Source organism: Lactuca sativa, chromosome 9, assembly GCF_002870075.4.
Source record: "Lactuca sativa cultivar Salinas chromosome 9, Lsat_Salinas_v11, whole genome shotgun sequence".
Lineage (NCBI taxonomy): Eukaryota > Viridiplantae > Streptophyta > Magnoliopsida > Asterales > Asteraceae > Lactuca > Lactuca sativa.
Genome location: NC_056631.2, coordinates 73,281,036 through 73,297,911, shown reverse-complemented (window position 1 = coordinate 73,297,911; position 16,876 = coordinate 73,281,036). Strand labels below are relative to the sequence as shown.

The following is a 16,876-nucleotide window of genomic DNA, read 5'->3' as shown; positions in this document are numbered from 1 at the left end:
TTAGGGATTGCTTTTGGAAGTATCAAGAGAAGCGGTTTATCGCTGAAAAAGTTGCTCTGAGCATCGGCTAATTCGACTTTAAGGTTGAGAAGGACATCAGGTTAAGCTTTTGGGGTCATTAGTGTCGGGATTTCAAGAAGCGTTCATCTAGTATTTAGTGATTGTGAAACCTTTGGAGTGGGCTAGTAATGGATCGCTAGAAAGATTAGGCGTTGGTAGTCAACGTGCCTATCGTGTAAAGGAGGAAGGTATTGAAATCCTCCGATTTTTGCGTGCCATGAAGACTTAGTCGAAGCTAAGTGGGGGAGAAACAATCTTGATAAAAGATATATTTATTTTTAAAAATAAGCTATTATTTTAAGAAAAACCAAAAAAGAAAACATGGACTACTAATATGAAACACATGAAATATGTTTTATTCTATTAAAATTTATTAAATATTAAAATAAATAATTTCTTTTAAAACAAATAAATTATTTTTTTAATATAATAAATAAATAAATTTTATTTTATATTCATGAAACATATTTAATAAAATATACTATAATTATAATTATATGGATTAGGTTGTTTAAATTAGTCGAAAAGGTCGTAAAAGTAGGGTATTCACTATTCAGCATTCACAGTACGACCCAAACCCTGAAATTTATGAATCCATTAAAATCGGTACAAAGCATCTAGCTATAAAGCGAACACCTGTTTCCATCTATCACAGAAGAAGCATCAATCGACAATCATGGATGTGCCACTGTTGGAGACACTTAAAGAGGCCATAACCGCATACACAGGACTATCTCCGACGACTTTCGCCACTGTAGTCGCTTTGGCTCTCGCCGGCTTCTATGTCGCCTACGGTATGTTCGGTGGATCCTCCGATTATCATCCACAACAAAGCTCTAGATCATTCCAAGAAGAAGAATCGCAGCCTCTCCCACCGCCGGTTCAGCTCGGCGAGATTTCCGAGGAGGAGTTGAAAGCCTACGACGGCAACGATTCTAACAAGCCTCTCCTTATGGCGATCAAGGGTCAAATCTACGATGTCTCACAAAGCAGGTATATTATTATTTTATCACAATTTTGCTTCTATTTTATCACCATAGAATTTCACTTTACTGATTTGATTTCGGTCGTACGTTTTTCAGTACCTTTTTGAGAAGAGCATAATCTCTAAATATTTCTTTATTGGCTTTAAGACGACGAATTCTGTTGACTTGAGGAATGTGTATAATCAAAATTAGGGTTCATAATTCGATTCTTAAGCTTATGATTTGGGCATTATTGAAGAAGCTACAATTTGTGAATAAAGTACTGATTTTTTGGTAACCCTTTTGATTTCTTGCAGGATGTTCTATGGACCAGGTGGACCATATGCGTTGTTTGCAGGGAAGGATGCTAGTAGAGCTCTTGCGAAAATGTCATTTGAAGATAAAGATTTAAATGGTGATCTCACTGGTCTTGGTGTATTCGAGCTTGAAGCCTTACAAGATTGGGAATATAAGTTCATGAGCAAGTATGTCAAAGTTGGTACAATTAAGAATCCAGAATCTGCACCCGAGTCGTCTGCTACACCTGTTCAACCAGCTGAGTCAACTCAACCTGAGTCAACTCCAGATGACCATGTTTCACAGAGTACAGAATTAGCAGCCGGTGAAACCAAGGAAGAGACAACAGGTGAAGACAATAAACATGAGTGACTTTCTTTGTGATGCCTTGAGGAATTTGTAGTATATGGGTGTCCATGATTGTGACTTCTTGTATGTTATAATAGTCGTATTATTTGGCATAATATGATGATTATGATATGTTACCTATTATTATTATTATTTTTTTTCATTTCAAAATGAATGATGCGTGTTTTGTGTAGATTTTTAGTTGTCTTTCTTTGTAAAAGGTGTCTGATTTTTGTTTTAGACTTACTAGGTGTTTGTTTGTTTTTTTTTTTGGCAAAACTCTTTTGATCTTTTATGTAGTAGGAAAGAGATTCGGTAAAAAGACTGCGTTTTGGAAGACAAAAGATATAAAAAAGTCATCGTCACATTTTTTTTCCGAAAAAAAAATAGTTTCTGATTTTCAAAGACGATTTCTAAGTTTAAGCATAATATAATATTTCTTTTTTCCACCAGCGCCGCCACCGCCATCTATGTCACCACTCTTACCTCTGCCGCCACCACCACTCCTACCTATGTCACCACTACCATCACCATCACTATTCTTTTTTATGAAGACTTTAAAAAATATATAATTTTTTTTATGAAGACCGAAGATATGGAAAAATATTTTTGGTCTATATTTTATTCCACAGATATAAAAAAAGATTGAAGACGTTTTACGTGTTCAAAACAAACACCGCCTTATAGTAACAAAATTTTGTAGATTGATTTCGGTTAACACACAATAACATACCTAAGTTCAATAAGAATGGGGTAAAAGAAGTAAAGAGTAAGTTGCTTCCATTGATGACCTCTAACATAATAAAAAAATTAAAAATAAATAAATAAATAAACAAAATATAAGCCTAAACTAGTTGATCTCCTGCGTAAGCATGTAATGAATAATAAACAAGGTTGTGTGACCAAAGAAAAAGAAAGCAGATGATCTCCTACATGTAATGAAGAATAACCAGTTTTGTGTGATTAAAGAAAAAGAAAACAGATACTAGCAATAAAGTTGAAAGTAAAGAGGAGGATGATATTCTGGTAAAGAAATTGAAGAATACATAAATAGTGAAAAAGAATACTAGCACATAAGTCATGAAGTAGATACTAGCAAAACAAGCTCAAACTATAAAATATAAACATTGAAAACAATTACTAGCAACAAGTCACAAATGGCACTAGCAAAACAAGCTTAAAGCAATAAAACTGAGTGGCAAACACAAAGAATAGAAAGGAAGCTAGACATATGCAATTAATATAAATGAAACATTTGTTAATCAAAAACCATATAATATTGCAACTTTGCTGAATATTCCCTTTCATATAGGAGGAATCATTAGTTCATGATACAAAAAACACTAGGGTTTACTACAGAATATCTAGTTTATTATGCATTGAAAACAATAAATGCTTTTACAAAATAACCTAAAAGAACTTGAATATGATGAGAATGTTAATTTGTGCCCTAAAATATGACAAATTGGAGTAAACTAGAGGGGATTCAACAATCTCGATTCCTACTCTAAGCATGCCAAAATTATTGTAGTACTACTTATATATATATATATATATATATATATATATATATATATATATATATATATATATATATATATATATTTTAATTAAGCTAATATCTTATATCTCCCATGTTCTATTATTTCTATGGCATTATTATATGAAATTAGTGGTGGTCAACTAAGGATAAAAGAAGGTCATTAAGGTAATTTTACAGCAATTGAGTCAAATTTGATTCTATACAATGTCTCTGTCTCCTTGTCCAACTGTATATATCTCTCTTCTGCTATAAATACATCACAATTTCAAGAACCCTTTTCATATTTCCTCAATCTTAACATAAAAATCACATCTTTTGAAGCATGAAACGATTCTCAGTTCTTATTTTGATGATCTTGATCGCAAGTTTTCATTTTGTGAATTGCAGTATGATGACGGAAGTCGATCAAGAGTCACACCAAAGATTGTTATCAAGAAAGTTTCTTTTTTCTTATAAGAGGCAACTAAGAACAAGTTCTTATCAATATCGTTTCAAGCAATTTCAGAGCAACAATGGCGGATCATTGAATGAATCTGAACAAACTGTTCCAGGTGGACCAAACCCACTTCATAATTGATGCGATTTTTGTGCAAAATTACATTCTTGTAATAGGATATAGAATTAGCCACGTGTCAAAGTCTTATTCTTTTTTCTTTCGTATGAGACAATCCATGTATTATAGATATAGATTACACAAGATGCAGAATTTAATGTATATCGTATGAATCATAAAGGAATTTTGTTATCGTATTGTTTCAAATTCACAAGAAAACTGTTGGTTATCAAGGAAATATGTAGAATCATGAACGATCATTTCAACATTATATTCTCAATCAAGAACATCAAAATCTGCATGAAATTCGTCATAGAATTCGGAATTTTTTCAAAGATAATATGAATTCATTGACTTTTGTAACAAGATAAATTAATTCGAAAGAAAAAACGAATACAAAGACTTGGTTGGATGCATGCAAGTACGCAAAAAGGACATCTCATATTCTCATAATTCAATTTATTCAAATGATTTGAAGTCAAAGCCAGCTAATATAACCAAGAAATTTTATCTAAAATCTAAATAAAACATATAAAATGGGAAATCAAGATTTTCCATTTTTTTTAAGTTTGAATTCGATTGCTATGTAGGAAAAAGAACGTGAATCGCAGGTTGATCACACTAAAGCAGCTGTTGATACTAAGATGACAGATGAATACGTTGACTTTAAAGTCAACACACAATAATGTGTATTATTATTATTATTATAGAAATAAAGTAAAACGGAGGGGATCGGTTAGTGAAAATTCTTAATCTTTTCAAAAAATATTTATATTATCTATTTAAAGAAAATTACATAAATAGTACTTGTATTCAGCAAAAATACAGAGTTTGGTCCTTATAAGGAATTTATTGCAAATATGGTCCTTAAGTTTGAAATTAATTACAAGAGCAAATTATTGAAATCGTCCCTATGGTTTGGTCAAAATTGCACGTTTGGTCCCTAACTTTTTTTTGCACTCGGATCGTCCCTCTAGTTTGATTTTGTTGCGTTTTTCGTCCCTTACATACATAAATTTAGGGACCAAACGTGTAATATTTGACCAAACCATAGGGACGAAAAACGCAACAAAATCAAACCACAGAGACGATCCAAATGCAAAAAAAAAAAAATTAAAAACCAAACGTGCAATTTTGACCAAACAATAAGGACAATTTCAGTAATTTACTCTAATTACAAGAACCATTGGTGTAATGGATTTCAAACTTAGAGACCATCTCTATAATAAATTCCACATAAAGACCAAACTTGGTAACTTTTCCTAAGCATAGGGACTATTTATGTAACTTTTCCATTTATTTATTTATTCGCCATTCTTAGCTAAGCCTGTTTTCAGAATCTAAAAATAGTTGCAGCCTGCAGTATGACATCAAGCTGCCGGCTGTACTTTGAAGGTCGACACTGTTCATCGGAAAGCTACAATGTTGTTTGGATTCATCCACTTTTAACTTTTTCTTGTGTTTTCCTCATGGCATATTCGTAAATGTTCGCAAAAAAAGCTGAAAAAACGATTAAAAATATATGAATTCTTTATATAAAAATCATATCTAAGTGTCCGACTATTCAAATTTTTAATAAATGGAATGAACGCATGCTCACCAAATGGCCTGCTTAAGTTCAGATTATAATTTTATGGATTAATTCCATGAATCATGAACACCATGATTTGAAAAATAAATGTCAACTGTTAAAAAAGTCCAAGATAATGCCTTAGTTGATAAGCATGCTGAAAAGATGTGGTATTGAGGTCCTTTTAATGCTTAATTACACGTAAATTATAAAAGTCTACTCTTTATATTAAGACCAAAAATGCAAGATGTCACAAGAAAATAACATGTTAATTCTAGCAAGGTTGACCTTTTTATATAGATGAAATTTCCTTATAAATATAGACTTGTTTAACAACCTAAAGCCACACTTAAATCTTCATTTTTTTCATCCCTTTTCCCTCAAAGATGAAGCTTCAAGTTTCTCGTTTGAGTTTTATATTAATCTTCTTTCTTTTAGTCGATATGTCGAGTTGCAGAAACATGGTTGACCGGTCAACAAACAGATTGAAGAATGAAGAAAGAATAAGAGATAAGTTTGTTTCTACGTTTCAGAAACACTTTCACACAAAACCGGAGTTTAAGAATGAAGGCAACAGTGAAGATGCTTATTACAAAGTCTCTCATCGGCTTGTACCCGGTGGACCAAATCCGCTTCATAATTGATGATAAATCTTCTTGTGTTTATATGTAGAATTATTTGATTCTTTTTGGTATAATTTGTTTAGTAGAATTGAGATTTTGAATCGAAGTATTGATTTCCATTTGTATGTGTATTTTCATCAATGGAAGAAGTACTTTGTGACTGGATTTTTGGTCTTTCATGCGTATGTGTTTCTTGATATGGGTAAACGGGTTGGAATAGGATATGGGTCGGGTCACTTTTATACCGATTTCTCTATAGGATTGGTTAAAGACGAAAAATAATGGAAAGAACCAAAAGTCAATTGGTGGGTCTTATGAGTTATGAGTTTTAAATAAATGGCATCTATTAAGTAGTTATTTAATGTTTAAACCTTTCAAAATCCCAAAAGTCCATTTCATTCTAGGAGGTACTCTAGGCTTTCATCTTTACATTTAAAGTTCACATTGTTTTGTTAAAAATGGGAACCAAGTTCTTATCAAGCCTATTGAATTACTCAAGCTCTTGACTTACTTATGCTTATTCAATGTATGTATGTGGGCTTCTTGATTTTTAGTACAAAAAGAATCATTGAGGATTAAAGTAAACTCTAATGTATATAAAGGTAGATGATGTCATGATATCATGTCTAATTAGTACAAGACTCCTACATGTTACACGATTTGAGATGGAGGTTCGATGAGATGATGACATGCGTGGTTGATCAGTCCTTAAGGTGTTAAATACAAACAACATAAATGTATAAAATCATTGATTTTTTCTAATAATAGATTACAACATACATAGATTTGAATGAAATCATTTCTAGTGAGTGTATGACTCATACAAGCAACCATAGATTTAAGAATAGTCAAGTTTAAATCGTTATCTAGTCGAGTCTTTACTTGAAAGAACCCTTCAAGCCATATCAATGCACATATTTCAAAGCATTTAACTTGAAGCAAATAACAACTCATTTTGACTTTTAAACATCTTCATTTTCCTATATAGAGTCGTGTGAGTTTTATCATAATTAATAGCTTGTCTCAAAGAAAATACACCACAATAGGCATCTTTAGAAGTTAGTTACCATAAAGACTTATTCTTGAAATTATCCTAAAAAATCAAATTTTTTTAGTCAAATAAAGAGGCCACACAGCAAGAGTGACTGTGTCATCTCCTACACGTTTAACGTTTTGGAATGGGGTGGTGGGATTCACCTTTTCCCCAATTTGGTGACCCTCAAGGCCCTGTGTACACGTGTTTTCATATACCCTCTCTTTGTCGCACTCTTGACCCTTTCATTATCTAACCTAAAAATCGATTATACGAGTTTGTTCTCTTTAGAAGCGCAGCAAAAGGAGCTACCCCAATTCGATCGGTGGTCGTTTTTTCAGTTTTCAGTTACAGATCGCTGAAGCACACCAGGTGTTTGTGAAATGTCGCCAGTGAAGTCGCCGCAGGAGCTCAGTACTCCGGATATTGCGAAAAAAGATAAGGTCAGCGTCTCAGCGAGTCTAATTAGGGTTCCGAAGTTATCTTTTTCTTTGTCGGGCATAACCCATCATCAGTCCAAGATCTTTAATCCCCTGTTCCGAAATCCCAAACCTTGTTCATAAAATTTAGGGTTTTTCTATTAACTAGTTATTTAAATGTAGTTTCTTAATCCTATTAGTAAACCTTCGGGTTTAGATTAAACAGTTTAGTTCCTCATATCAGTTTCTTAATCTTATTAGGGTTTCTATCCCAGACACCGCGTTGTAACATTTTGACTATTAATTCTGCGTGATTCTCAATCGCATGCTTGATTATTTTGAGATTAAGTTCTAATCTTTTCAAGAATCTAGCTTGTAGTTAAGAAGGGTGAAGAAGAAGAACTTCCTCCAGGGTGGAAGGTCGAAGTGAAAACACGAACAGGAGTAAACGGGATAAAAAAAGATCGGGTACTTTGATCCTAACTATCTTTCAATCTCTTTATCATTTAACAAAGGGACAAAACAGTAATTAATCATCCATCACCATCTTTCTATCATCCATGCTTCCAGTACTACACAGATCCGGCCACCGGATACATATTCCGATCACTCGTAGATGTCCACCGCTATCTCAAAACCGGAGATGTGGGTCCACGAGCGAAAAAACCCAAAATCACCGGTAAGAAGTTTTCACCTTCGAATCGTTATTTTCACCGCATCTCATACCTAAAACTTGTTTCTGATTTGTCGCTTCAAAAAACAGATAAAAAAATCGTTGAACAAATTGAATCAAAGGAACAAACGATTGTTTCTTCTAGTCCTTTGAGTGAAACTCCAAATAATAATAAGCGACCACTACAAGATAAATCAGCGACAAGAAGCAAGTCTGAGTTACCTCAACGTGCTTCAAAAAGACTAGCCAGAGTCACCATTGATGCACCACCACCACCACCACCATCATCATCACCACTGCTGGAGCCTAAAACTAGTAAGGCTACACGATTATGCGGCATCAAAACTGATGCACCACCACCATCACCACCAGTGCTTAAAACTAGACAAGCTAAACGACAAGCTGCAATGGAAATTGAAGCACCGGTAACACCACCACCACCACCGCCGCCATCATCACCGCCAGAACCCAAAACCAGTCCTCAAGTTACCGCTAGACAGGCAGAGGAATCACAAACCCAGCCACCTGTTTCTTTGGCTATTTCAAAAGAGAAAGACAAGAAAGCTGAACCACAAAAGATCAAAGACAATGATGGAATTGAAAATGCTGACGTGGCATCCAAGCGTGTAGTAGCAACTCAAGAAAGTCTTGAAAAGGTTAAATCTAAGTCTAATAAGAATCAAGAATCACGCACTGTATCGAGCCACCCTATCCCTGAAAAGCAACCAGTGGAATCGGAATCACGGATTCCGATTCCGATTCCAATGGCTGATTCCGATTCCCATTCCCACCACAAGAAACAAGAATCACCTGTCACAAACACGAACCCGGGTCAAGAATCGTCTATAAACTTCTGTTTAAATGATTTTTGGACAGACCCATGTATCGAATTTGCTGTAAAAACACTAACAGGTGCAATTCCATTTGGGGAATTGAATAAAGTTGACAACTTTCCTCCATCATCTTCACCATTAGAGGTCCCCATGGAAGAGCTTTGGACAGATCCATGTATTGAATTTGCTGTGAAAACTCTCACAGGTGCAATTCCTGTTGTAGGGGAAGATCAAAATCCTGGAAATGGAATTCAAGATTATTTACATCATCAACCTAAAACAGGGAATAATAATAATAATAATAAGCAGTTGGATTCAGTTGGAAATTTTGGGTTACAAAAGTCGGGTAATCTTGGTTTTCATCAAGTTAATGGGAATAGTAATAACGGGCAATGTTCAAGAGCAAGGTTCTTTTAGTAGGTAGGTGTTAAAAGTGTTTGTAACTTTTTTTTTTTTTTTTTTTTTTTTTTTTTTTTTTTTAAGTTAAAATGTGCAGGGTGTAGAACAGGTAGGATATGTTAGTTTTAAGGTGTGTGGTGGTGTTTTTGTTGTTGTATGGAGTTTGTAGTATTTTTTATTTTTGTTGTAAAATGTACTTTCAGATGATAAATGGTTGATAATATCGTTAGAGAAGTATTTCACCTCGTGTAAAATTCATATTCTAGAAGGGGAAAATTGGGAAATCGTTAATAGAGGATTAGGCTTATTGGTAAAAATATTGTAAATATTATGTTGTTTGTCGTTTTTATCGTGTATAATCGAGGTACGATGATTTTGTCGAAAAAAAAATGTTTTTTTTTTCAGGAAAAAAATTATGTTTTCTGGGGAAAAAATTTGTTCGTTACAAAAGAGTTTGGAAATATATGAGGGTGTCTAAAAAAAATGTGTTTAAAAAGAAAAACACGAGACTAGTGAAAATTGAAAAAAAAGAAAAAAAAATCATAAAAATGGAGGGTTCGATTACGAAAGATGATTAAAATTGGAAAAACAAATATAAGGAAAAATCGGGCCAATTGTTCATCGTTATTTCGTGAAATCTGTATTTCGAGCAAAAAGCACCTCCGGCAAGTGTTTCGCCGCCGGCTGAACGACGTAATCGTTCCATTTGCTTCGGTAAGCAAAGTTCCGACCGATGGCTTTTCATTTTGTATTCATTTCTCTTTGTTTGACCCAATCGATCCATACGCATTCCTCTTAATTTTCTCGATCATGTTTTTAGGGCAATAATCTATTTATTATGTTTGAGTTAGTGCTCCTTTGCTTCTGTTTTTTTTATCATGGTTGCCTATATGGATGTACTTTCTAACAACATGCGAATACATTAGGTTTTAAGCGATTGGTTTTGTTTATTTATGAATTTGAGAGGGATTGGTGCTTAATTCGGTGTCGCATTTCGTTCTGTTAAAATCCTTTTGGTTACACGCATTCAACTTAGGTTTCAATCGATTGTTTTTGTATCCATAATGCCAAAAGCTGACATAATAATGTTATTGTGAGATTGTGCTTCAAAGAAGGGAAATCGCATCTTCTGTAATTCATGTTTTTATCATTGTTTAGGATTTTGGAGATTGTTCTTAATGCTAAACACATGCTATAGGCTGCTATGTGCTTTGTATTAGCATTCAATGTGTAGCTTCTTTTCATATTTGTGCATCTTCTCTCCTTTTTCTGTTTCAGCAATCAGATTACACAGCTACTTGTCACTCCTAGGTTTGAGGTGAAGAAGAGGAATTATGAGGTAACAATCATCAACTCCTGCTTTTAAGTTAATACCCTTACATTGCCATATTTTCTTGTAATGAAGGTTTCTTGATCTTCATTTTCATTTGAAGATTGTTGTTCAACTAGATTTAGCATATGTTTCATTAAACTGTTCCATCATGTGAAATTTTATAATTTGTTGTTTTCTGATTGTATTAAGCAGTAGGAAAGGTGTGAAGTGGGATGAAGCAAATCTGGGGGAAATTGAAGCAAATAAACCTGTAAGGCAGAAAATCACTGAACCAAAGACCCCATATCATCCAATGCTTGATGTTGATGGTATAATTCCATTTATACCCTCTTCATTTCCAATATATATGTATTGTCTTATTTTCAGCTTTAATCAATTTCATACAAAATCCTCTTCATCTTGCTCAAATTTTGATTTCAATCACCACTTATTAAATTAATATCAATTAATTATTATTATTATTATTTTTAAATTGTTTTCAGGATCTTTGTCTCCCAATATACGTAGGGATACTAGTTTTCTAGAAGGCGATGACAACACCATTCATGCAGAAGCAATTCGTTCTGCATTGAATGACGTGGCATCTTCTAGTAGTAGTAGTAATAACAACCTCCAACGTGCCAGCTGGACATCATCAGAAGATGAAGCTGATTACATGGATCAAGATAACCAAGGTTTTATTATTTATTTATTTATAGCATCTTCTGTTAATTCCTTTTAAGGGAAAAGACGTAAATGCCCTTGCCATCCTGGTTAACAGATTCTGAGACGGGGAGAGGAAAGGGGTTTAAAGAGCACAGGCGGGCCCACTACGATGAATTTCATAAAGTTAAGGAAATGCAACGGAAAGGTTCTTTCGATGACGTGTCATCTGACGAGGATGGAGGAAATAGGAAGAAAACAAACGGGAAACAACGTGGGTTGTCCACGTCATCGTCCTCGCTGGCAACTGGTTTGGAGGATATTGACCTCAAAGATGCGGCTACAGATTTATCGCCTCCAAGGGGATCTCACATTTGAATTGAATGTCATTCAATCCATGGATTAATTGAATTCTATAACTCTCTATCTATGTTCTTTTAACTCTTGAGACACATATGACATTGATGATAATTAATAAATAAGAATTTTTCAATGTGCATGTGTGTATTTTTTTTAATAATACTTCCACATTCAAGAATTAAAGTTTTATAAATTATAATCAAATAATCGTACTTGTATGTGAGTTAAGAGAGATCTTGTAGGTCATGATCTGGGTCAACTATTGAGATTGTCAATTCGTGGTAATTGTTCCCAACACCAAAGAACATCATCAATCATCGAGGTAGTAATTGCTAACATCATATAATTGAAACGTTGAATCCTCTACTCGAACTTAGCTCCTCCGACTTTGGACCTGTTCCGTTCAAGATGTTCAACTTGTGGCTTCGGAGACCTGGTTTCAATGATGTCGTTTTACAAGCGAATTCGGAATTTAAAGGGTATGGTATGGGAGACCTATTTTTCCTTGATTAACCGAAATTCATTATAAACAGAATCAGGAGATGGAGGGCAATGGAACTCCCAAGTTAGAATTTGGAGATTGTAAAGACCAAAGAAAGAATGACCGAACTGGATAAAAAGGTTGAAAGGAACAATTTGAATAATTCTGAACTTGAAGAGTGGGTTATGATGTCGAGTAAACTCACTGAACTAGAGAAATTGGCGAGCATGGACATCAAACAAAAATCAATAATAAAATGGTTGATAGATGGAGATGAAAATATTCGGTTCTTTCATGGATTTGTTAATAACCGTAACTAGAAAAAATCACTTGAACGGTCTTATGATAAATGGTGTACGGTCAAATCAATTGGGCGAGATGAAAGAGTAAATTTTCAGATTTTTCTCTTCAAAATTCAAGGAGAGATGGAAGCAAAGACTAGAGTTCAGAAGCACTAAATTCAAGACCCCATCCCTCGTTAGCAAGGAGTTTTTGGAAGGAGATATCTCAATTGAACAAGTGAAAAGGGCAGTGTGGACTTGCAGAAACGATACGGCCCCGGGACCGGATGATTTCACTTTCAAATTTCTAAAAAAATATTGGGGAGAATTGAAGTCGAATATTTTAGCATACATAAAACACTTTAAACAATGGGGAAGATTCTTATAGGGATGCAACTCCTCTTTTGTAACACTTGCGAGGAAGGTTAAAGATCCGTTATCTCTGGGGGATTATAGACCAATCAGTCTCATTGGATCTTTATATAAAATAATAACAAAACTCTTAGCAACAAGAATTCGCTCGGTAATAGGGGAATGTATCGATGAAGTACAAACGGATTTTGTCGAAGACCGTAACATCCTAGAAGGACCTCTCATCGTTAATGAGATTTGTTCGTGGGGGAAGAAAACCAACAAAAAAAATTTACTTTTCAAAGGTAATTGAGTAATTTCCATAAGGCCTTTGACTCGGTGAACTGGAACATCCTAGACTCTATGATTCAACAAATGAATTTCAAAATAAAGTGGAGAATCTGGATGAAAGGATGCTTAGAGTCAGCTAGGGCATCGGTTTTGGTGAATGAATGTCCAATGGTAAAATTCCAATTGGAGAGAGGAGTTAGGCAAGGAGATCCCTTATCACCGTTTCTTTTTATATTGGTTATGGGGGGATTAAATATTGCCTTAAAGGAAGTGGTTTCAAAAGGAGTTTTCCAAGGAATATCTATTCCCAACTCCAATATATAGAATTCTCATCTCTTCTATGCCGATGGTGCCCTTTTCATTGGAGGATTGTCAAAACATAACATAAAAAACCTAGCAAGGATACTTAAGTGCTTTCAAGTATCCTCCGGTTTAAGTGTAAATTTCAACAAGTCGAAAGTCTATGGCATTGGTGTTGATCTCCATGAGGTTGAAAGATGGTCATCACCGTTAGGATGTGAGCCGAGCTCATTACCATTCATATATCTTAGGGTCCTTGTGGGAGTAAACATGAACCACAAAAACTCTTGGAATCTAGTGATTGAAAAACTTAACAACAAACTCTTCGGTTGGAAATCAAGGGCCTTGAGTTTCGGGGGAAGGGTGACACTAGCAAAGTCGGTTATGGGGAGCCTCCCAACTTTTTACTTATCAATCTTTGCAACCCCCTTGGGTGTTATCGAGACCTTGGAGAGAATACAGAGAAATTTCATATGGGGAGGTCCAAATAAGGCATTAAATATCTGGTGGGTGGCATGGGAAAAATCCTTGCTCCAAAAGTGGAGGATGGACTAGGCCTCGGGTCCATTAAAGCACTAAATCCAACATTATTATCAAAATGGAGATGGAAATTCTTCCATGAGAGAAACTCACTATGGGTAGGGATTATAAACGGAATCCATAACCTTGGCGCGCATCTTCTAACTCGGATGTCATCCAAATATCTATGTGGTGTATGGATAAACATTGATAAATGTAAAATTACCCTTGAAAATTTGAATATTGTAGGTATTGATGTTATCCAGAGAGATCAAGCGGGAATAGGATGGGAAACGGACTTTGAAATCGATGGTCAGTTTCGTGTTGCAGCCTTAAGGAAAGGATTGATCGGGCAACCCATTTGATCCCTAATGGAGCCTTTCAATGGAGCAAATGGATACCCACTAAAGTAAGTTGCTTTGTGTGGAGAGCAAGAATGGACCGTATTCCAACAACGGTTACCCTCTCTCAAAGGGGAGTCCAAATCCAATATACACTGTGTAGTGCTTGTGTATCTAGAATGGAATCAGCGGACAACATGTTAGTAAACTGTGCCTTCGTTGTTGCATTTTGGAACCAAATTTGGGAGTGGAGTGGTATCATACCTCATCAATTCTCTAGTGTAAAGGAGATGCTAACCTTCACAGCCATGTCAGGACAATGCCCGAAAAGGAAGAAAACAACGAACTCAATCATTTCTGGAGCACTATGGGGGCATATGGAGAGCAAGGAATGATGAGTCTTTAACACAAAGATTCACTTCCCCAAAATTGGTGTTTGAAGAAGTTATATCAATGGTTCGTGTATGGATTAAGCATAGATATGGAAAAGGAAATTTTGTATGGGGGAATGGCTTAAATCACCTTTCTATTTCTTGTAATACATAACTTTTTTGGCACCCTCTAGCTCATTGTTAGGGCTTTCCCTTTTAATAATATTTGTTGGTTTCAATAAAATATAGTTTTAAATTGTATTTTTGCTTTCATTTTATGATTATTAAATTGTTTTTAATCATCTGTATCTACTAATGATATAAAGCCACTTTTAAAACCATGGATCACATTATTAAATTTGTTTTTGATTGTTCTTGGTTACCTTCTTTGTATTTTTTAAAATAATAAAGAAAATTGATAGGTTCATTATTTTTTCATAATGTTTTGATGATTTAAATGTTTTTACTTTAGAAAGTATTAACATAATTGTTATTTCACATGCATGAGATAACAATATTATTATTAAAGTCGTTCTTTCAATAAGACTAGATGTGTTGCTTTTGTCCAAATAGTTTGTGTTCTTTTTTTTTTTTTTTTTTTTTTTTTTTTTTGCTAATTTTGCTAGAGTTTACCTAGAGGTGGCAATGGGTCGACCTGGGTTGGGTTCGGGTTCAACCCATTTATTAGTTGGGTTGAAAATTTCAACCCAACCCAACCTTTTTATTTAAATGAGTTGATATTTCCAACCCAACCTAACCTTTCAAATAAATGGGTTGTCACCGGGTTGACCCGTTTATGTAATTCCCAAACCAACCAATTAAATAAATTGGTTAAATTTGGTTTGACCCATTTAAAATAAAAAGAATAAATAATTTAACTAAAGATTACACAACTTAAATTAGTTATAGACTTAAATAAAATTTCAATGTATGACAAAAGCACAATCACAATTCACATATACAAAGAAATTATTCAAATAACATTAAAGATATGTAATTTCTAAGAGATTTTTTAGAGTGATTAGTGTTGTCGGTGCCAAGCAAAAAGGTAGAAATTAAGATTCTATTTTTTTAAAACATAAATAATAATACAAACATTGTAATTTATAAACTAATACATAGATTAACACATGATAATATTTTAATAATTATTAAATTTAATATAAATTAAAGTTAAATGGGTTGGTAGGTTGAAAACGGATTGATAGTTTTTACCGACCCAACCTATTTAATTAAATGGGTTAGACGGGTCGACCCATTTAACATAAATGGGTTGAAAATCTCAACCCAACCTGCTAATTTTAAGTTGGATTCAGATTGGGTTAGTGGGTTGGATCAGTTTTTGCCGACTCTAAGTTTACCCACGACAATTGGCGGCACCCGAAAGCAACCGTCAACAGTCTAGCAATAGTACGATGATTGTGGTAAAAATAAATAAATAAATCTTTTGCCATCAATTTTCGAGGCAACCCTAATTCTTTTTTTTTTTTTTTTTTTTTTTTTTTTTGGCATTGTGTTTGAATTGTTCATACTTTATTTCAAATTGTTTCTTTTATTGGTCAAGAAATAAAAAATTTAGGATCGGGCTGACGAAGCAAAAATTGTTTTACCTGTTATTATTAAATGTTTGTGATGTTTCTTATTTGATTTTATTTTTGTTTATGAAACAAATTAAATTATAAAACGGGTTTTAAACTAAAATGTCATATTTGAAACTCAATGTAAAACGTTTTGAATTAAATCATGTCGACAAATATACTTGTATGCATATGCAATATATTCAACATAAAATTAATTAATTTTGCTGATAGAGATTATACAAGTATTAATTAAACAACCTAAATTTAAACATTGTCATCAAAGAATGTGTATATGCATTTTTTGACATGGTCAAACCTAACCACATGTTACCCCAAGGTGAATTTATGGGCCCACCTAAACAAGAGATTCACATGTCCCAATTTTGACAATTAACTAAGGCTCTAGTTAGACTTGAGCATGAGGCAACAATGAGACCAAACATGTTGAATAGAAAGTAGTTTTCTATCGGGAGTCCACAAACGATATAAGAATTGAATAAAGATACAATTGGTAATCATTACCTAGTGTTTAAATCTATTGTTGTGTAAGATCATTATAGCATAATAACATCATTCGGTAGCCTTATTAAGTTGAGTTTGATAACAAAGATAAGGATGATCGGAATTAAATAGTAAAAATGATAAATTTGAATTTGAGTTTCTTTTCTAGATGGACTTAACATCCATAAACAACATATATCTATGCTCAC

The 16,876-nt window shown here is 34.0% G+C and overlaps 3 protein-coding genes across 4 annotated transcripts; all 3 read left to right on the top strand.

Annotated features, from left to right (window-relative positions):
* Positions 1–602: 602 nt before the first annotated feature.
* Positions 603–1,863, top strand: LOC111901720 (membrane steroid-binding protein 2). The gene is made up of 2 exons (XM_023897603.3): positions 603–1,053; positions 1,343–1,863. The coding sequence occupies exons 1-2, from the start codon at positions 737–739 to the stop codon at positions 1,692–1,694; spliced, it is 669 nt and encodes a 222-aa protein (XP_023753371.1). The 5' UTR covers positions 603–736; the 3' UTR covers positions 1,695–1,863.
* A 5,217-nt stretch (positions 1,864–7,080) lies between these two features.
* LOC111901718 (methyl-CpG-binding domain-containing protein 13) lies at positions 7,081–9,550 on the top strand. The gene is made up of 4 exons (XM_052767172.1): positions 7,081–7,435; positions 7,784–7,879; positions 7,982–8,090; positions 8,175–9,550. The coding sequence occupies exons 1-4, from the start codon at positions 7,376–7,378 to the stop codon at positions 9,332–9,334; spliced, it is 1,425 nt and encodes a 474-aa protein (XP_052623132.1). The 5' UTR covers positions 7,081–7,375; the 3' UTR covers positions 9,335–9,550.
* A 143-nt stretch (positions 9,551–9,693) lies between these two features.
* On the top strand, positions 9,694–11,784 carry LOC111901719 (protein phosphatase inhibitor 2). 2 transcript variants are annotated; one of them, XM_023897602.2, is made up of 5 exons: positions 9,694–10,030; positions 10,595–10,655; positions 10,842–10,957; positions 11,132–11,323; positions 11,410–11,784. In XM_023897602.2, the coding sequence occupies exons 2-5, from the start codon at positions 10,651–10,653 to the stop codon at positions 11,667–11,669; spliced, it is 573 nt and encodes a 190-aa protein (XP_023753370.1). In that variant the 5' UTR covers positions 9,694–10,030; positions 10,595–10,650; the 3' UTR covers positions 11,670–11,784. The 2 variants fall into 2 exon arrangements, with proteins under 2 accessions (XP_023753370.1, XP_023753369.1); XM_023897601.2 differs by having other exon boundaries at positions 10,839–10,957.
* Positions 11,785–16,876: the final 5,092 nt, after the last annotated feature.